This window comes from Eschrichtius robustus, chromosome 11 (assembly GCF_028021215.1).
Source record: "Eschrichtius robustus isolate mEscRob2 chromosome 11, mEscRob2.pri, whole genome shotgun sequence".
NCBI classification, from domain to species: Eukaryota; Metazoa; Chordata; class Mammalia; order Artiodactyla; family Eschrichtiidae; genus Eschrichtius; species Eschrichtius robustus.
The window spans coordinates 104,373,798-104,394,096 of NC_090834.1; the positions used below are offsets into that span (position 1 = coordinate 104,373,798).

The 20,299-nt window shown below is 58.4% G+C and overlaps 1 protein-coding gene across 1 annotated transcript in view; it reads right to left on the reverse strand.

Moving 5' to 3' along the window:
• SYT7 (synaptotagmin 7) overlaps window positions 1-20,299 on the reverse strand; it is a 34,471-nt gene that overhangs the window by 3,734 nt on the left and 10,438 nt on the right. Inside the window, exons 6-9 of the mRNA XM_068556153.1 lie at window positions 16,872-17,240; window positions 12,701-12,823; window positions 7,725-7,860; window positions 3,205-3,475 (exon numbers count right to left, since the gene is read on the reverse strand). Of these exons, the coding sequence (XP_068412254.1) occupies window positions 3,205-3,475; window positions 7,725-7,860; window positions 12,701-12,823; window positions 16,872-17,240 (899 nt within the window). The remainder of the gene's footprint in view (window positions 1-3,204; window positions 3,476-7,724; window positions 7,861-12,700; window positions 12,824-16,871; window positions 17,241-20,299) is intronic.

The window sequence follows — 20,299 nt, forward strand, 5'->3', positions numbered from 1 at the left end:
CATTTTACGGATGAGGAGACCGAGGCTCCGATGGCTTAACTTACCTGCCCAAAGTCCCACAGCTAATAAAGAGCAGACTGGGACCATTCATTCACTGATTCATCACGTGTCCGTCTCGGTGACTGGGCAGTGGCCCCCTTGCTCTCTGGGCAGCCCTGCCACTGCCAATCATCCTGAGACAAGTCTGGGCAAGTGGCCCTGCCTGAGACGGCCACAGCTGGCAGAAAGCAAGCCCCAGGAGGACTCAGGGCAGAGGGAGATGGCAATGGCAAACAAAAAGCAGTAGACGCCTGTCCTAGGCCTCCGCGCTTCCCCTTCCTCCTCCTGCCGATGCATCAGTCAGTCCTTCTGTCCTTCCTCATCAGACCGGCAGCTGTCCCTGTCTCCACTGCCACCTCCCCATCCAAGCCGCCGGCACCTCTTGCCTAGATAGTTGCAGGAGTTTCCAAACAGCCCTCCCCGCTTGTGCACTTTCTCCTACAGCCCCCTTTCAACACGGCAGCCAGAGTGATCTTTTAAAAATAGAAATCACATTATGATACTCTCCTGCTGAAAGCCTTTCAGTGGCTCCCAGGGCACTTAGAATAAAAGCCGTGCACCTTGCCTTGGCTTCAAGTCCTTCCACAACTTGGCCCGCTGTCCTCTCCCTGCTCATCTTGTGACCGCTCTTCACTCAGTGACTGAGCTCCAGCCACCCTGGCTTTTCCTGCCCCGGCCCCACCTTGCCCCGTCCTGGCCTATCCTCTTCTGTCAGGTCTCAGCTTTCTTTCCTGACGTCCCAGATGGGGTCAGATCCCCTGTTTTATACACTAGCACTTTCCTTTCGCAGCACTTATCACAGGCTGTACTAGAGATTTATGTTTCCTTGAGTCTGACTCTCCCACTAGGCCAGAATTTCCAGGAAGGCATCTCTGTCCTCAACCACCGGATCCCAGCATCTAACACTGTTCCTGGCACATAGTAGGCACTCGATTAAATATTTGTTAAGTGAATCAATAATTGAACAAATGAATAAATGCCCACGAAAGGGCATGGAGTGTGCTGGGCTGGAGCAGGAGATGAGGCCAGAGCGGAGAGCCAGGGGAAGGAGCATGGATGGGATGGTAGATACTAGGGAGCCGGGGGAGGTCTGAAGCTGGAGTCACGGCCTTGGGAGGCTTAGTCAGAGGAGGGGCTGGCCTCGGGGGGCAGGGGGTGCAGGCCAGCCTGGAGGCCTGAGGCGCTGAGATCCTGAACGAGGGTGTGAGCCGGAAGAAGAGAGGATACTTACTACCTTAGCTCAACTGGTGGAGAAGATGAAGGGAGAGGAAGGGTTCTGGAGGATTCTCGCACCTTTTGCAAAAGACGCTAGAAGCACAGAGTTACCTCTCACCAGAGCAGGTGCACTGGAAGAGGAAATCCTATGTTCCTTCAGCCCTCAGACTCTGAATTCCTTCAGGGCCTCTTCCTCATATTGAGGGGGGTTATGGGCCGTGTCTTGCTCACCTCGGAGTACCCCAGGGATCTGTCCAGGTGACTTTTTTTTTTTTTTTTTTTTTGCCACGCTGTGTGGCTTGTGGGATCTTAGTTCCCTGACCAGGGATTGAACCCGGGTCCTTGGCAGTAAAAGCATGGAGTCGTAACCACTGGACTGCCAGGGAATTCCCCAGGTGACCTTTGGCATCCATTCAGGTAAAATGCATGAGGACAAGTGTTCTGGAAAGGTTGAAGGCTCCAAGAGGTCCCTGAGCCTGAGTCAGCTCTCTTCAACACCAGAGGAGGCAGTCTCCCATCTGGCAAACTCCTATTCATCCATCAGAACCCATCGTGAATGGCCTCTCTTCTGGGAAATGTTTTTCAGCGCCACCAAGGGGAGTTTATATTGGGTTCTTGCAGCATCTGTCATGCAATGTATGGCTTAATTATCTACACATCTGTGTCCTCCAAGGAATGCCTTGAGGGTCACAATGGTTCCTCATTCTTTTCTGTACCCCAAGTACCCAGGACAGTGCCCAGCCCATACTTGACGCTGGGTAAATGTTTGCAGAAGGGATCAGTGGATTGGGGCTCTGCCCATAAATTTCACCCCACCAGCTGGCTACATACACCTGCAGACAGCCAGCCAAGCCTCTCACTAGTTGTGCCATCTCTAAACCTGTTCCCATGCAGAACTGAGGAGGGAAGAAACGAACAAGCACTCACTAGCTCACCCTCAATGATTTATTTAGTGGGTGAGCTGGCTGTCACCGTGCCAGCTGAAGCGGTGGGGTATCAAGTGGCTGGTACACCAGATGGGGAAGATTCCTGATTCCCTGGGGCACACACTGTAGGTTCTGAAGAGCCAGGGCACCAGGTACTTGGTGTTGTAGGGATTTATTCTCACTGGTTGAACATGGCTGTCAGGAAAGGGTAATGGTTTCTCTAAGTGGGGTCCAGGCACCCAAAGGGCCTGGGACAGAAATCACTCCCTGATCACACACCCAGTTTCCTGGTTACCTTGAGTCCTCAGAGACAAGAGATAAAGATGGGCCTGCAGGAGAGCGGAAGGATATTTGCCTCTAGGACCCTGGGGCATGGTTCAGAGCTCTTGTTCCTGTGCATCTGGAGGGGCCTGTCCCGAGTAGGGGGAGGGGTCAGAGAAGGGGAGCCGATGGCGTGTGTTTAACAAACTGGTATAAAGTGTTTTCTGGGTGCTGTAAGTGCTTTCACAATTCACTGAGTTGTTTAACCCTCACTAGTATCTTTATTTTAGATGGGGAAACCATGGCACAGAGAGGTTCAGGAACTTGCCCCTGGTCACACAGCTAGTAAGTGGCAGAGCTGAGATTCAAACTCAGGCAGCCTGGGCCATGGTAAGGGGCCATGGGCTCTTACCCACTACACTATGGTCACTGCAGGTGCCCCACCTCTGGATCCTGTGGCTACCTCCCTTCCTTCCTGCACGCCTGAGGATGGGTCCTGTGTCCGGGCAGAGGCCCAGCTTTCCTCTTCAGCCTCTGGCTGTGATGCTGGCTCCACTCAGCTCTGTAACCTCATCCCAGCTGGACACGGCACGCAGCAGGTTAACTGGGCCGAGTTACTCGCCTGTGTGTGTTGGTACGTGCGTGTGCGCGCGCCTGTACGTGTGCGTTTGTGCATGTGGTCACGTGGAGGGGGGAGGGTTGGGCGGGGGGGGTGGAGGAGGGGAAGAGGGGGACTCTGGGGACAGGGGCAGCACAGCCTCACCTTCAAAGAGGAAGGTCTCGTTCCAGTGGGGGTTCAGGTTCTTCCGCTTCACCTTGGTCTCCAGCTTGTGCTTCTTGTCTGGCAGCAGGTAGATCTTGACAAAGGGGTCGCTGGTGCCGCTGAAGTCCTTGGCTGGCAGCTCCTGGGCCTTCATGATCTTCACGGTGAGCGTGGACTCCTGGAAGTTGTAGCCGACACTGAACTGGATCCGGCCCAGGTTCTCTCGGCTGCAGCCCTCGTGGACCTCGTCCTCCTCAGAGCCTGGGGAGAGCTGGGGACGGGGGGAGAGGCAGGCAGCGCTGGGGAGGATTCTGCTTCCCTGAAGCCCCCTCTGCAGCCCAGCAGGGTTGGGAGGCCTCGCTGTGCCCAAGGCCAGTCCAGCCACCTCCTCCCCCTGGTCACCACGCGGGGCTGGTGGTGGCACATCCCACATTCAGATCTGGGCAAGGATGCTGAGGTGGAGGGCAGGTGCCTTGACCAGGGTCACATAGGGAGGGAGGGGCAGAGCCGGGACAGCCCCTGAACCCCAGAGCAGTGTGCACCCCACTTCCCAGCCTCTCCTCGGAGCCCCGGGTCTGCTTCGCCTCCCCTGGTGCACCCTGGGACCCCCCCCCCAGCCCCCTCCTCTATCTTTCCACTCTTCCAACAGCCCTGCGGGGTCCCCTGTGAAATACACCAACACAAAAACCTGGGCTACAAAACAGATGAGGGAGATTGTTCTCATCTCAAAAGAGTTTACCACGGTATTTCTTTGGAAAGTGACTCTCTGGGGTTCCGAGGATGATGTGATTTACAAAATGAGAGAGGCGAGTTTTCAGAAGCAACGTCTGTTTGTGTAAGGCAGGGACACTAAAAGTACAGCTTCCCAGGCCCCATCCCTGGGGAGCCTCATTTGATGGGGCTGGGGTGGACCTGGGCGGCAGAATTGTGTAATAGGAGCCTCAGATGACAGTACTGCAAACCAAGGCTGAGGACCACTGGAAGGGAGGCTACACCTGCATTCAGTCCTCATCCCCCGGGCGTGGCACTTGAGCCGACCCAGCAACCGACAGACATGTGGGGGGTGGCATGGTGTCCCATTCCCAGGAGGATGTTGAAGAAATAGGAAGTAATTGGGGGGAGGGTCTCCCAGCCAAGTGTTTCCAGCTGTGGTTGCTCGTTGGGGACACCTGGTTAGGTTTTAGAATCTTGCCCATCCCCCAGCCACCTGGTGGTTAATAGATAACTAATAAGGACCTACCGTTTAGCACAGGGAACTCTACTCAGTGCTCTGTAATGACCTATATGGGAAAAGAAGCTAAAAAAGAGTGGAGATATGTATACGTACAACTGATTCACTTTGCTGTACACCTGAAACTAACACAACATTGTAAATCAACTATACTCCAATAAAAATTTAAAAAAAAAAAAAAGCTCCTGAGGTGATTGGGTAAGAGCCAGGATGGGACTCAGGGTACCATATTTATGACAAAACTGCTGGTACCGGTTTGCTTTCCATCCTTCCCCTGCAGGAGACTTCTCTGTGCCCTCCCCCTTCATCCTGGAGAGGTGACCCCAGGCTCTGAAATACTAACTAATACAGATGATAAGAATGTGTATAGTGTGCACCAACCGCGGCGGAAGACTCTTACATCACCTCTTCTTACTGAATCCTGACAACAGCCGGGAGAGGCAGTTATCACCGGTCTCTAGCTGAGGAGACTGGCTCAGAGAGGTTAAGTCATACGTCCAAGATTGCACAGCAGTATGGACTCTCTCTGACTTGAAAGCCCACTCTTTCCACCAAAACGGGCCCACATCCCAGGAAATTTTGAGACTTCCTCCTGCAAGCCAGTGAGGACTCAACTGCCCTAGGCGAGGAGCATGCAAATCACACTAACGTTAGTAACTACCATGCTCCTTGTACTGTATGCTTTGCCCTCCTCTACTCCCTACAACATCCTGATGAGGCAGGCACTACCGTGCTCCAACTTGGTTGGGGGCACAGAAAGATTACCGCCTCAAGTCGCCTGGGACTAAGAGACGAGCCTGGAGTTCGAACCCAAGTCAGCGCCCAGCCACCATGAGTGCCCTTCCAGCTGCCCTCACTCTCACACTCAGATCTGGGGCTTCACTAGCCACACCCCTGGTCCTGCCTGGAGGTGGAAGGGGGGCTGAGGTGCCTCCCTTGCTCTTCTCACAGTGGAAGCGGGTCCCTCAAGCCCTGCCCCTTGGCGGGATCCAGGCAGCCCTGCAAGCTCCACCCAGGCCCGCTGAGAATCTGGCTTCCCGACCCAGATCCAGTTTTCCCCTGGAATTCCTTCCTTCTCCTCTTACCAGCCCCACTCCCTTTTAACCTCAGTTTTTGCATCTGTAGAATGGGACCATGAGACAGACCTATGTTACGGGGTTCCAGGGACTGTTAAGGGGGGGTCTACATCACTTTCGTGGTCCTGCTCTGTGGCCTGGCCCCTGCCACTGCTGGCAATGGACTGAGAGCCTGGGCATGCAGTCCCTGCCACGACCACTTGCCCCTCCACATTCCTTCTAAAGTTGGGGTGGAGACCCTGGTGACTGGAGCCCAGGTGGCCCCAGCCTCACCTGAGGCTGGTCACTTGGATCTTGGTTCCCAAACAAGGTAGTCGGGGGTGAGAGGCCCAAGCTGGGCCAGTGGACTTCACCTCAGAAGTGGGCAGTGGCTCTGTGCCCACCCCCAGCTTTCCCAAACCACAGCCCTGAGCCTTAATTAACCAGCTGGGGCAGGGCCTGGATCTGTTTCCATGGCAACCAGGCTAGCCACCCCCACCAAGGGCTGGAGGAGGTGCTGCCTGAGCCCCAGCTCTGGCAGAAGTAAGCAGGGCAGGAGTAACTCAGATGGGGATGCGGCCCAGCCTCCTCTCTGACCCCATCCCCTCAGTCCCTTTGTCTGTAAGGCTGCGGGTGCCCGACTCCTGTTTCTCCACGCCTGGGGCAGGGAGATCAGCCCATGGTTTACTTCTGCCCTGTTCATCTTCATCATCACTATTAATGCCAGTGACCCAGCTTTGGCCTAGGGCTAGGCAATTAGACCCTGCCTGCCCACCTCTGAGCATCTGCTGAGCACGTGAGAGGGCGCTGGGGCCTGCACTTCCTCCTTCTGCCTGCGGCTCTTGGCTCCTCCCCGGGGGCAGCAATGGGTAGGCAAGCTAGCTGGGAAAGGGCCGCCCCTTCTGGGAACCTGGCTACCGGGAAGCTGTAGCCAATTAAGAGGCTGCACAGGGAGGCAGGATGGACTGTGGTGATGGCCTGTCCAGAGGAGAGGATGGCCGGGCTGGTCTACATGGATGGGGGAAGACAGAGAGGAGGTGGTGGAGGCCCAGGCACTGAGGGCCCAGGGGGCAGGGAGAAGGGGAGAGGTGGAGGGGCCCAAGGGAGACCAGATCTGGAACATGGAAAATCTGATGCTCTAATCTGCATCCGAGAGAAACGCAGATTTGGGGGCCCGTAGCAGGCTTGCTGACTGGGAGTATGCATTTTAACAAGATCCCCCAGTGATTCGTGTGCCTATCACAAGTTGAGAGGCGCTGGGCTAGAAAAGAGGAGTGCGGATGGATGGTTAGAGCCGGCCGAGCCCTGAATGGCAGGAGGGTGGGGCCTGGGGGCTCCAGGGGCCCCGGGGCAGGCTGGGGGCTGTGGTGTCAGAGCAGTGGGCAAGGGGCCTCTGAATTGAATGATGTCAGGTCTGGCGAGGGCCTGAGAGCCCCCCGAGCCCCCTTCCCTCTCTCTTTGGGAGGAAGGGGGGATACAGGGAGGAGGGAAGGGGGAAGAGGACGGGGGGCCCAGGTCCCAGTAGGAACCTAGCAGGCACCGGGTTCCCACCCTCACGTCCTCGCCCAGCCTTCCTGGAAACTCTGGGCTGCCAAGCCTGTGACTGACTCCTGCCTGAAATCTCCAGCTGCCAAATCACAGTGTGCTCGCTCGCCCTGGGGCCTTGGTCCCTCCAGGAGCTCTTTGGAAAGTACAGATGAGGCAAATGGCTGTGACTCACTGCTGCCACCAGGGGGCGCCATGTGAAGCCACAACCTCTCCCGTGGTGAAAACACCCCAGATCCATAAGACAGGGATCCCGGGAGGCTGGGGTGTGGACAGGAGAACCCCAGCACAGCTGTCCCCTCATAGGGACTAGGACCAGAGGAGTTCTGCTCTCCTGTTCTCTTTGGGCCTCAGCTGGCCCCCCCCAGCCATGGGGATTGGGGATGGTCCCTGGGATGGGGAGATGAGACCCGCTCCACTGGGAGCGCCACCGGAGACCGCTACTCAGTGGGATGCCACTCCAAGAGAGGGGACACCTTCCGCCCCCCAGTCCTCGCTCCACTAGCCTTTCCTTCTAGGATCTCATAGCAGGTTTCTTGGGCCCCTGCTCAATCCAGAGACTGGAGGAGGATGGGAATTCTTAGTCTCTCTTGACAGATGACCATGCTGGTTCCCCTGCATGACCCCCACGCTGTCACCAATCTCCACACCTGCCCCTCCCCCTGCCCCGGGCCTCCTGCCCTTCTCACCATGAGCATCTCACTGGTGAGGGAGTTGACGAGATCTGAGACGGAGGAGCGAGGCTCGGTCCGGCGGTCAGACTCATCGTGGGGCGTCTGGCCCGGCACTGGGGCTGTGTTCACTGCCTTCCCTCCGGTAGGCAACCTGGGGGCAGGAGGAATCCGTATGAGCATGGACCTAGAGGTGGGCTGGGCTGGGCGCCACGGGTCTGGGTGGCAGCAGAACCTTCTGAGACCCAAGTAGCTGCCACCTCCTGCGGGCCAGCAGGAACTACGCTTTTGTCCATGGGAGCAGGGCCGTCCCCCTCGCCTCTGCCCCAGGGTGATCCGGCTTTGACTTCCCCTGGCAGGTGCTTTTTCGGCCAGTGTTCCCACTCCTCCTGTTCCCCAGAAAATCCCCCACCCTTCAGCCCCTGCTTGCATGGTGGTCCCTGAACATCCTCCCTCTCCAGAGGTTCCATCCATCCCTGCTTGCCCCAGCCTGGGAGGCCGGCGGGGAGACTCCCAAGACGTCGTGTCCTCTCTCCGCGTCATTACCCTAGGCAAACACGCCCAGAGCACCTGTTTCCTGGAGGCCCCACCTGTTTGTTCAGGCTCAGCGGGAACACAGGTGCCCTTTAGACACAAGACTGACCAGGTGAGCTCAGGACCACTGTCCACACAGCTCTGTCCAATAGAACTTCCTATGTCCACCCATGGTTATTGAGCATTTGAAATGTGGCCAGTATGACTGAGAACTGAATTTTCACGTTTGTTTGACTTAAACTAATTTAGATTTAAATAGCCACCGATTGGACAGGGCCAATCTACACCCCCCTTGCCCAAACCTGACCCTTCTCCCACTCTGAGGACTACACGTTTGATAAGGCTCTCGCCCAGGGTCAGAGAAAGACAGGGTCCCACCGAAAAACCCCAGATCTGACAGCTCCACTCCAGACCCTGTCTGCACCCCGGCTCCACGCTGCCCCCGGCAAGCTGGGCTCTCTGGCCCAGAGGCTGGGTGGTGAGCCCAGTCTCCGTCTAACTGGGGTTCAGGAAGGGGGCATTAAAAGCCTGCCCAGGGACCAGGCTGGAACATCCCATGAGGAGGAGAGATGGGGGCAGGCAGCGAGGAAGACGGGCTGATGGGGAGCACAGGGCTCGGGATGGGCTACAATAGAACAGCTTCGAGAGTACCAGAGCCACAGACTCAGAGACACACACAGGCTGGACACAAGCCATGGCCCCTCGGAATGGACCAGCCGCCAGCACACGGTTGACTACGACAGGCAGACAGACATGCACAGGATATGCCAGGCCCTGGAGGAGAGACACCAGGACCCAACAGCGGGTGTACGGGTGCGCGCGCACACACACACACACACACGCGTGCACACAAGCCTGACAGACACCCAGGGCAACAGGGAGAGAATGGCAGGGGCAAGCAGGCAGGTCAACCAGAGCAGCAAGATGACAGACATACAGCGACGTGCACACTTAGATCCTGAGAGGACACACATCCAGGGAGGCCCCGGCATGCCAAGGTGCGCGTGTGAATTGGGAAACGCTGAAACAAAAAAGCAGGGAGCGGTTTCAGGGACAGACACTCCAAGAATCAGAGGCACGGCGCACCTGCTGTGAGGGCCTGGCCTGGCCCGGACGACACGGAAACGCCCCACCCCAGCGGGGACGCGCGGGGCGCCCTCCCAGAGGTGCGGCCAGAGCAGAGCACGCGCACATATACACACACGGACACGTGCTCACACAGACAGGCACGGGGAGGAGGAGGAGACCGAAATAGCTGGAGAGGTAAAGTCAGGTTAAAAATAGAGTGGGAGAGGAGGAGAGAGCCGAGATTGACTGCTGAAGGTATGAGAAAGTTGGAGTTATTTTGGCCACACCACAGCACCAGCACAGCTGCGAAGCAGCCTGGGAAGAGATGGTCAGCGCCACTGAAGCTATCGGAGGTCACAGGACAGAAAGAGACAGAGAGACAGGAGCACAGAGGCAGAGGGAGAGGCGGAGGGCCCGTCACTGGCCCAGGGACATCCCTGTGAGGAGCAGATGGGAGGAAGGAGACGGGGAGGGAGAGAGAGAGAGGCCGAGAAAGGTTAGTCGGAGGCGAGTGAAGAGGCTGCAGGGTGGACGAGGGGACAAGGAGGAGCAAGGCCGCCGAGAAGACAGGCAGAGAGGAGGCGGGGGACACACACCGGGACAGAAGAAACATGGTGGCTTCGGAGCCAGGGCAGCATGGGGGTGGCCAGGTCCCGCCCTGCCCCGCCCCCGACTCCGGTGGGGGTGGGGCCACAGGGGAAACCATTCGGATCCCAAGGAGCGAGGGTGAGAGGGATGGCTGAGAGCACGAGGTGCGCATGGGTGCAGGGCAGCATGGGTGAGGTGGAACGGGCACAGCAGGGCGTGGGAGCCAGGGGCGGCCTTGGCCTCCTTCCCTCCCTCCTGGGCCCAGCAGCATTCTGAAGTTCTTGGGGCCCCGGCGCTGAGGCCCAGGGGCTTGGGGGATCCTGGATGTGGGGCTTCAGGGCCACCAAGGACCCTGGGAGTGGGGGGCAGCGACTTGCTAGATGCACCCCACCTTGCTTGGGACCTGGAGTGGCCACTCCTCCTCCTGGGGCCCTCCTGTCTCCCAGGACCCTGCTGCTAATAGACCTCAGGGGGCAGAATGTCCTCCCCAACAACAGCCAAGGGCCACCCACCCGTTACCCTGGTGACATCCGGCCAAGGAGTCAGCTGGGTGGAGAAAGGGGCACTGGGGCCGAAGGGCAGACCCTGGGTCTGGAGGCAGAAGCTGAGGAGGAAGGGACAGCTGACCCAAGCCCATCATTCCAAGATTCATGCAGCCAGGAACCCAGAGGGGTGGAGCCCTAAAGCGCCTTGTGGGTGGTGCTAACGCCAAGCTTGGGGATGGGGAGAGTGCCGGGCAGGAAGCACCCTTGCAGTGGCCGATCGCCTGGGAACACCCCCAAGAGCCACGAGAAATGAGCTTCCAGGATGGGGTGGGCGTGACCGGGTGGGAATGGTCTGTGTCCACTGGGAAAGTCGGGCTGGGTTGGGGCGTGGGCGCAGTGCCTCCAGCTCCACACCCACCTTTCCCAGGAAGGCAGGGGACGACTGATGTAATGATCAGAAGGGGTGAGTGTGTTAAAATATGGAGTGAGACCTAAGTGGCAAGGAGGTAAAAATAGGCTGTGGGTGAAAATGGAGCCAGTTAATTAACACATGGGTGATGTGAAATCTCGTTTCCAGCCTGCATCTGCTCCCTCACGCTTCACACCTTTCTCGACAAGGGGGTCCTTAGCAGGTTTTCAGAGGGCTCCAGCCTTGCTCCTGCAGCCTCTGGCCCATGGCCCCTGGCCCTCTCCCCATGGCCCTCTGGCCCGCCTGCAGCCCAGCTCTGAGCCCTGAGCTCAGGAAGCCAGGACCCCGGTGGCTCCAGTGGGTTGGAGGTGGCAGACTCCGTTCCTCCCGCACCCCAGGACTTGGGCTCAGGATGTGACACCATCTGTACCACTGAGTGAAAGAGCTGGTCCCACTCTCCCCTCCCACTCTCTGGGGACTTCTGGTTTTGTCCACCATAGACATGCAACTGTGAACTCGGGATGGGAAGAAAATAAGAGAGTTGGTTTCTAGAAGCCAGCAGAGGGACAGGCAAGTCAGCTAACTTGGCCTGTCCTTCCCTAACACACAGGCCCCTGGCAGCAGCCCGGGACAGTCCCTTCCTGCACCTTCAGGCCTCTTAATAAGCAAGCGTCAGGGTCTCCACCTGGCTGACAGGCTCTGCCGAGTGCCCCAGTCCGAGGGTCTGCTCCCTCATTAGAGGCTTAGCATGTCCGAGCTCGAAGGGGTCACCCTGTCCAATCCTTCATTCGACAGGTGAGGAAGCAGAGGCCCAGAGAAGGGCTGTGACTTGCCCAAGGTTGCAGAACGAGGCTCTGGTAGCAGAGCTACAAGGAGGCAGCCTGGCTGCCAGGCCACACTCTCCTGTATGCCTTTTCTGATGAAAAGTACACCTGACCAAGGTGATGAGCCCTCCTCCCACGACTACAGGTGTGTGGCTGGCCCAGCCCAAGGCCAGGTGGGGAAAAGCGGCCAGACCAGGTTCAGGATCATCCCACCTTAGTGATGCTGCCTGAACCCTGGGACCTCTGACCTTTCCCCGTCCCCTTCCCCGTGAGAGCGCTTCTAACGGGGGCATCAGAAGATGCCTCCCTGCATTCCCGATGGCCAGGGCCACGGATGGTTGAATGCCCAGGCCTCGGCTCAGCCTGTGCTGTGGCCACACAGGCTACTCCTGAGGGCCAGCAGCAGGGCTCCCGGTGACAGAGGGCCTGACCAGCACATGCCGGCTGCTCTCACCCCCCCACCCCCTATCCCATTTCCTCCTCCTGGTACCTCGGGCTCAGGGGCTGCCTTTCTGGTCACCAGGCCTCTCCCAGGCCCCAGACCCTCCCCACCAGGGGCTCCTCTTCCATCAGCTGAGGGCAGCCGTATCACATCTCTGCAGGGGGGTGGGGGGTGTGACCATCACCCCGGCGGGACCTCCAGGCAAGAGGGAGGTTGAGGTGGCGGGGATGAGGGAGAACAGGCTGGCGCCCCTTCCCTAACATCCCCGCCGCCCACCAACCACCGGAGAAACTGGGATTTCTGGGTCGGGGTGGGGCAGAGATGAAAGATGAGGGTGCAGCAGAGGGGAGCCAAGCGGGAAGATGGGGCAGAAAGGCTGGCTTGCTCCGGGCGAGGGCAGGCATGCCCGGGGAGCAGGCTTGATCCAGAATGGTCCCAGGACAGCCACACGGGCCTCAGACCTGAGGGACACCCCCAGGGTGGCACGTGTGAGGGCACCGGCTGGGGAGGGGGCTGTCCTCCCGCTCCAGCATCCGCTGAAGGCGCCGCCGCCTCGTCCAGCGACCGGCGGTCGAGGCTGGTGGCCTCTCCACGCCTCCTTCTCTGCCGCCGCCGCCGCCGCAGGCCCTCGCCTGTGCTCGTACCTCTTGTCCCCCTGAGCGTTCTGGTTCTGCTGGGTTCCTGGGTTTTGCAGGTCAGGGATATTGGCAAAGTCATCCTGTTCCGAAAGCCCTAAGACCAAGGATAGCACCACCATCCGGCCTTCCCTGCCAGGGGTGGGCAGCCCACCAGCCAGGGTGAAAGGAGGAGGCCCCAGGGGCGGGGGCGGGGAGGGGAAGGAGAGAGAGACAGAGACAGAGACAGAGACAAAGAGAGAGAAGAAAAAAGCGTAAGAAACTGGCCCTGCAGAAGAGAAACCAAACTTCAGCACTGTCAACAGTTGTAGAGCAGAGCAGGAGGAGGCGGGGGACAGAGGGGAGGTGTCCACGGCCTGAGACCCAGCTAGCCACGGGGAAGGGGCTGGGCAGAGGCCTGCGAGGTGGCGTGTGGCTGGGACGTCCCAAGGAAACACACGGGGAAGGCTGGGGGGAGTGGAGCCCAGGCCCTGGGACACGGTCCCTTTCCAAGGTTGATTCACCTCTGGCTGAACAAAGGCCAGAGGCTACTCGCTCAGACCATCTGGGCACCTGGGAGAAGAGGGAGGAGGGCTGTGCTGCCATCTTGCTTGGGGACCGCGCGCGTGGGTTTGGGCTCCCAGGCGGGAGGTTCTCAGAAGGTATGGAGATCCAATGGGCACTGCACCCAGTTGAGCCCCTCATAAAGACATCTCTGGGTCCTCTGGTCAGCCAGGTGTGCTTGATGCCAGGAGGGGGTCTCAGGAGCTCCCTCCCCCAGGTCCCTGGACACACGGCCCATTGGAGGAGAATGCGAGTCTCTTCCGGCGTATGGCGTGCTGGCCGTCGTGGGCCTTCTCCTGCATCCCCCTTCCTGGAGATCCGGGGAGTAACCACCGAGGCTTCTGGGGCCAGTTCAGGGGCCTCTCCTTAGAGAAGCAGTCCAGAAGTCATCGAAAGGCAAAGGCGGAGAGAGAGAAAGTGCAGGAAGCTGGCAAGGTCTGGAGACATCCCGGCAGGACTCGAGGTAGCCTGTGTCTGCGGTGAGGACAGTCTGGAGGAGGCTGGCAGGATCCTGCTCTGAGGGAGGCTCAGTCCAGGTGGACAAGGGGTCGCCATGTGGGCAGCAGTGTGCGGCCAGAGGTCAAGGTGAGACATCTTTAGCGTGAGGCTCTCTCGGAGAATTGCTGGGCAACTGCCGGGCTGCCTGCACTTTCCGGGGGTGAAAAGTGACCCTCTGCCTCTCAAAACCATCTGAGTTCGTGGGTGTCTTCTGGGTGCTTTGCTAAGCTCCTCCAGTGTTGAGCTCTCGTCTGAACAAGGGGAGAGGGATTTTTGGATGGGGCAGACATGAAAGCATGTCTCAGGAAGGGCCAAGGGAAAGATGGTAAGCCTGATGGAAGGTCTGGAGGGTGGGAGATCCTGGGTTAGGAAGTCTACGACTTCAACCACCATCCAAGAGGGCAAGGTTCAGAGAGGAACCGCTAGCTATGGCTGTTTTCCAGAGAGGTTGTCAAAAAGGGAACTCTACCAGTGAGAAATGACAACCGAGGGGAGGGGCGGGGGTCCAGGGGTCTTGGAAAATGGGAGATGGCCGTGGGGTCCGAAGCTAGGTAGATGCTGCCTTCTTTGTCTTTGCATCTTTGTCCTGGGCACAGTTGCTCCAGGCTGACACTTGCAGTGGCATCTAACTTTTGGGAAACAACTCCCCCCACCTTCCCTCAGGACGAATCCTCATTTTCTTTGTTCCCTGCCCACCGGTACTGTTACAGAGTTGGTAAAATTCCATTTGGCTGCTTGGGAGCTGGTTGTGCTGGGGGAAGGCAAACCCGACGAAAACAACATGTTTTTCCCTGGTTAATGCATTTTTCGGATACTCCTTTTTCTCTTCTTAAAAACAAAACGGCTCCTCTGCATAAGTTCCCGATTTGTCGTTCTCCGTGGCATCACGGGGCACAGAGGCGAGAATGAAGGGCAAGAGGTGGAGATTTGGGGGAGAAGCTAGTGGTGTTGGGAGGAGTCACATCCACGAAGCAGGAGGAATGCCTTCTCCCTGCAAGGGGGGGTGGGATCTCGTGGGGGGGCTTGGTTAGCCTTCTCACCCCGACTCTCTACCTGGGCCACCAGCATTTGGGGCAAGAGAAGGGCGTCAGAAGCACGCCAGCTAAACTGTAAGGCAGGGGTCAGGGGCCGGCAAACTACAGCTGGTGGCCTGTTTTTGTACAGCCCACAAGCTAAGAATGGTTTGTACATTTTTAAAGGATTGTTTAAAAAAAAATGTGATTGAGACCACATGTGTCCCTCAGAGCCTAAATTGTTTATAATCTGGTCCTTTACAGAAAGAGTTTGCTGACCCATGCTGTGAGGGACTACAGGTGGAAGAGGTAGGGGGATGAGGTGAGCTCTGGAGGTGGCCAGCAGGTGAGGGGCACGGAAGCGGCGGTGGGCAGAAGAAGCGCAGACAAAGATGCTGGCACATGAGTGATGTTCATCAAATCTTCGCCAGCTAGAGAGGCGGGGAAGAGTGGGTACCCTGGGGCTTTCCTGCAGCTGGTTCTTTTCTTCCCAGAGCCCAGGCATAGCCCTTGCCCCCATGTGATGGCTGCTAGAATGCAAGGCAGGGGGATGGCTGTGCAGAGAGCAGCCTGCAGTCAGGAGCAGCAGAGAGTTGCAGGCTTCTGGCTGGTTCTCAGCTCTGTTCAAGCCACAGCAGAACCAATTCCCACCACTCTCCTAATCCACGCTGGTGCCACGGCATCCGTCCCAGAACAAACCGCCAGCTGGAGGCCAGGAGGCTCTGCTGGGCATCTTGTCTCATGCAGGCATCCAGCTGGATTCCCAAGGGTCCTTGGGTGGGGGAAAGCCCCAACAGATGCGCTGCCCGGTTTTGCCAAGTAGAGTCACAGGCGGCATGTCCTGCCTGGCCAGGGCCATAGGCCACTTGCATGGGTATGGGAAGCTGGCGTGGTGGGGTGTCTTCCATTGCGGTGCTCCTTCCAGGGGCAGCACTCCCGACCACCCTTTCGGGCTGGGGTCTCAGCCAGAGAGGCAGGATGCTCTGAGGACTTGTTTGCCTTCAGAATCCCCACATCTTGCCAATGAGCTGGGCCTTGACCTTGGCCTTCCCCTTCCTCCTCCTTTTCTCCTCTCCCAGGCTTAGTGTGCTGGTCTCCTGCTCCGTGAAAAGTGCTCCCAGGAAAGACCTGGGTGATGAGAATAATCCCCAGAGCCTGGAAGGAAGGTCACGTTAGGCCAGAGGAAGGAGGTGATGTCAAGGACTGAAGCCCAGGCCTGTCCTGGGCTCTGAGAGTGAGTATAGATGCCCAGAGGGACACTAGGGAGAGGGCACCCTGGGCAGGGCTCTACCAGTGAGGGCGGGGCAAGCGGGGCACACGGTGGGGGGCGTCGGGGGACACACACGCACAGCAGAGGGGGATGGCTAAGGCCAGACACCGATGGCGTCTTGTTACTTCTCTGACCTGTACACGTGAAAGAGGGCTCTGATTCAGAAACATTTTCTAAAGCTTCGGGGGAACATCCGAGGTTTGTCCTCAGGGAATGGGTCATGGCGGGAGCCAGGGAGGGAGCTGGAGGGGGGCAGGTGGCTACAGAAGGTCGGAGAGGCAGAGGACAGGGCCCACAGCAGGGACAGGGGAAGTGGGAGGGAGGGAGGGAGGGAGGGAGGAAGTGGTGGCAGGAAGGTGAGCAGAGTTGGGTTACAGGGAAGACGGAAACTGGAGGGGAGGAGGCTGGAGGGGAGGAGGCGAGGCCTGGCCGATGGAGTGAAGGAGGCCAGGTTTGGGAGGAGAGGAGGAGAGAGGTCACAGGAGAGCAGGGAGCGGAGGGAGGCCAGGAGAGCCTGGGACTGGCTGGGAAGGGGAGAGACAGATGCGGGGATCTCAGCAGCATCCCCCAGTGTCTCCACTGACTTTTAGGGAGGAACTTCTCCAAGCCCTGGGGGCACCGAGCGGGGCTGGGGTCCTCAGAGGGGTGGCTCAGATACAAGTCCTTCCACGGGGGGCTTTAGGCACGAGCCGCAAGCCACAGGAGGCTGGGGAGGGGGCAGCGGAGTCTGCTGGGCACCCTGCCTCAGAGATGGAGGGCTAAGAGTCGTTCTGGGCCAGCCACTCCCAAGGAGACAGGGAGGAAAGAGGCTGGGTCGGGGAGGGGGGTGGCCGGGCCACTCAAGGGGGGGACTTACAGGAAGGATTTCATGTCCAAGCCTCGGTTTCGAATCTGCCCCACCACGTGGTCCCAGCTGCCTGGGTTGGAGCGGCTGCGGCCGCCGGCCGGCCGGTACTTGGAGCCGGCCGAGGAGCCCTGCCGAGCCTGGCCCCGGCCGTAGGCCCGAGAGTTGGGGCCCGGCACCGAGGCCACGTGGGCCTGCAGCTGGCCCAGGCTCTGGCTGGTGGTGGGCTGGCTGGTCTGCCGGCCCCGCTGGTGCTGGCTCAGCGGCTGCTGCAGGCTCTGCTGCCGCATCAGAGTGCGGGGTCGCTGGCATTTCGGCTCTCCCGTGGAACTGGGGATAGACTCAAGGGTAGTGGTCGTGGACAGAGTGGAGTCCTCGAAACTTGGGCCGGGTGGAGGAGAGGAGAGAAAGGAGAAGCAGGTGAAGGGATCACAGTGGAGGAGAAAGAAGCCTAGGGCCAGGACGAGGAGGCCCCAGTATGGGGCACGCTCTGCCGGACCTCGCCGGGCCTCCATCGGAGTTGTCGCCTCTGCTGTCGTCGCTGCCTCCCCCTCAGCCAGGCGGCCGCGGAGCCCCGCGCCCACCCTGAGGCCCCCAGGCCGGCCCCGCCCAGCAGCCCCCCGCCCTGGCCCTGGCTCAGCTAGTGCCCGATACCTCCTGTCTGAGCCGACCTCTGAGCTGGTCTGGGTGGGCCGCGGGAGCTGCGGAGGCTGCGTGGTGAAGGCAGGTCCCAGGGCCCTGCGGCTGCCTGTCATGTTGGACTGGGAGGGGGTGGAGGGAGCTGGGCCACCCCCTCCCGCCATCTCACTGGGGGACCCCGGGAAAGTCTGCCTCTGCGTTCTAAGTACTACCGGCCTTTGGAGACGCGAGGAAATCCAGGCCAGTGCAGAGCTGGCCTAGTAATGCGTGGTGAGTCAGCGGAAGCCAACGATTCTCATGCTTTGTCCTCAGACGCTGGGGCGTGTCCTCGGGCTCCCAGACCTCTGCCCTGTGGCTGGCGCTGACTCAGGGTTCAGGCTCTGGAGCAGATCTTTGCCCTCCTTCTGGGGTTCCTTGTTTCTGAGGCTTAGGGTCAATTCCCGGGATCTTGGGAATGACTCCCAGTCAGAGGGGACGCAGGAAACCACTTGGCTGGCCACTTTACCACAGTTCTGACAAAGAACAGGGTAATTATCCTGTCCTCTGTGCACCTGTAAGATGGCACCTGCCTCATGGGCCACCAGCATCTCTGAAACACGCTGGGAACAGGGCAAGGACAGACAGGAGACAGGACATGGCTCATCAGAGGTGGTCTGGGGTCAGAGAGACCCAGGGTTCAAAGCCCATCTCTGCCGCTTCTTAACTGTGGGACTTTGGAAAAGGGAGTCCACCTCTCAGTTTCCTCTTCTGTAAAACAGGGTAAAAATTCCTGAGTTGCCTCCATCACAGGGTTGCCATGGGGACCAATGAGGTCAGGCCCAGGGAAGCATGCTCCCTTGCCAGTGAAAGCTGCAAATGTCTCAGGAGGTGGACACAGAAGGAGTCAGAGATCCCTGGCCTCCCCGGGCAACCTGTCTGCTTTGTCTCCTGGCCAGAGATTTCAGCGCATGCAGGGCCACAGCCTCAGAGGGCCCAACCTCCACTTCTTCTGTTCCTTCCCTCCATCTTCCATTCCAGTTGCCTAGGGCAGGGGTTGGCAAGCTATGGCCTGTGGGCCAAATCTGGCCCGCCACTTGTTTTTGTAAATAAAGTTTTACTGGAATACAGCCATTGTCATTAATTTACATCCTGTCTGTGGCTGCTTTGGGGCTACAAGGGTGGGGTTGAGTCGTCATAAAAGAGACTATGTGACTTGCAAAGCCTCTTCCCTATCAGGCCTTCTATAGCGATAGCTTGCCACCTCCTGGTCTAGAGCCACAGGGTAGCCGTGGTACCCCCGAGCTGCCCGAGGGAGGCCCCAGGGCCCTTGGAGCCACTTTCACCACTGCAACCAGACCTCAGCCTGGCTCACCCCCTGAGCCTATCCTGGGAATCAAAAGGACAACAGTTAGGCTGCCCCTGTGGGCTGAGAGAGAGAAAGAGAGAAGAAGAGTGAGAGCAAAAGAGGGAGAGAAAGTCAGAGAATGGTAAAGAGAAAAAGAAAGAAAGAAAGAAAGAAAGAAAGAAAGAAAGAAAGAAAGAAAGAAAGAAAGAAAGAAAGACAGAAAGAAAGAAAGGGAAAGAAAGAAAGAAGGAAAGAAAGAAAGAAGGAAAGAAAAGAAAAGAAGGAAAGAAGGAAGGAAGGAAGAAAGAGAGAAGAGCAAAACAGGGCTTTAGCAGGGGTCTCGGAAGGAGGAGCAGCCTTGCCTGCCTCAGGCCTGGAATCAGGGCGACCACCAGGGGCAGGCTCAGGCCTGGCGGGCCAGGGAGGCCCACAGCTCCCGGGGGGCAGACCAAGGAAGGGGGTGGACGGCACTTGGGCGGCCGCCTCCTCCTCCGTGCTTGACCTCATTTTGGTTTTCTGTCACATCCCAAATTAGTCCAACTTACAACCTCTCAGTCACAGGAAAGTAAAATCGGTTCCTCCAGGCCTGGAGCCAGTGGATGGCACGAAGGCCGCAGCCAGCCTGGAGTCTGTGGCCAAAGCAACCTGGCGTGGGTGGGGCACAGGGCCTGGCTCTCTGAGGGGGTGTGGGGCTTCCTTCTGGGGTTCTCCGGAGGCTCAGTGTCGGGGAGAAATCCGCTCGTGCTCCCTCAGGCCAAAGCAAATGAGGTCTCAGCATGGTGGCCCTAGGTGGTCCCAATGGCAGGAACCACAGGCTTTCTAAAGAGAACCAGCCCGACCGCTAAGAAGCGGTCAGGGCTGTTGGCCTTCTAATTGAGTGGCTGCTCCATTAGCTGGGAACGAGGCAGTTCTAAAAGCTGAAAATGGAACCTATATCCCAATGGGTGAGAACGGTCATAGTTCAAAGGATTTAGAGCCCGGAAGGCTCAGCTGTGGGGAAATGGAAGGTTCTAAGAGCCAAGATGAGAATAAGGCTGCCCCATGGTGGGAGGGGAGAACATACTGTCTGCTGAGAACAGGAGCCAACCCTATGTCTGCTGCTCCCAGGGAGGGACTGACTGTTTGGCCAGCTCAGATAGTTATTAAAAAGGAAACGGCTCTTCTGTCTGATGTCCAGACCACCTTCGTCAGAAAAGAGAAGTTAGCTAGGGCTCAACAACCCAACCTCCAAGAACACACAATCCCAACAGCTGAGAGTGGGACCGCTCACTGACCAAGACTGGGACAGCCAATGGGGATGGCCGAGATGAGGATGAGCCAATGGGGACATCCCGGCTGCTCACGGTTGGCTTGTGGAACAGATGGTGTCATGATGCAAGCAAGACTGGGACAAGCCAATGGAGTCGCCTGATAGTCAAAATGAAATGGCTTAACCCCTGGGTCTAGAGCCATCTGCTGGCTGCAAGAGGGAAAACCC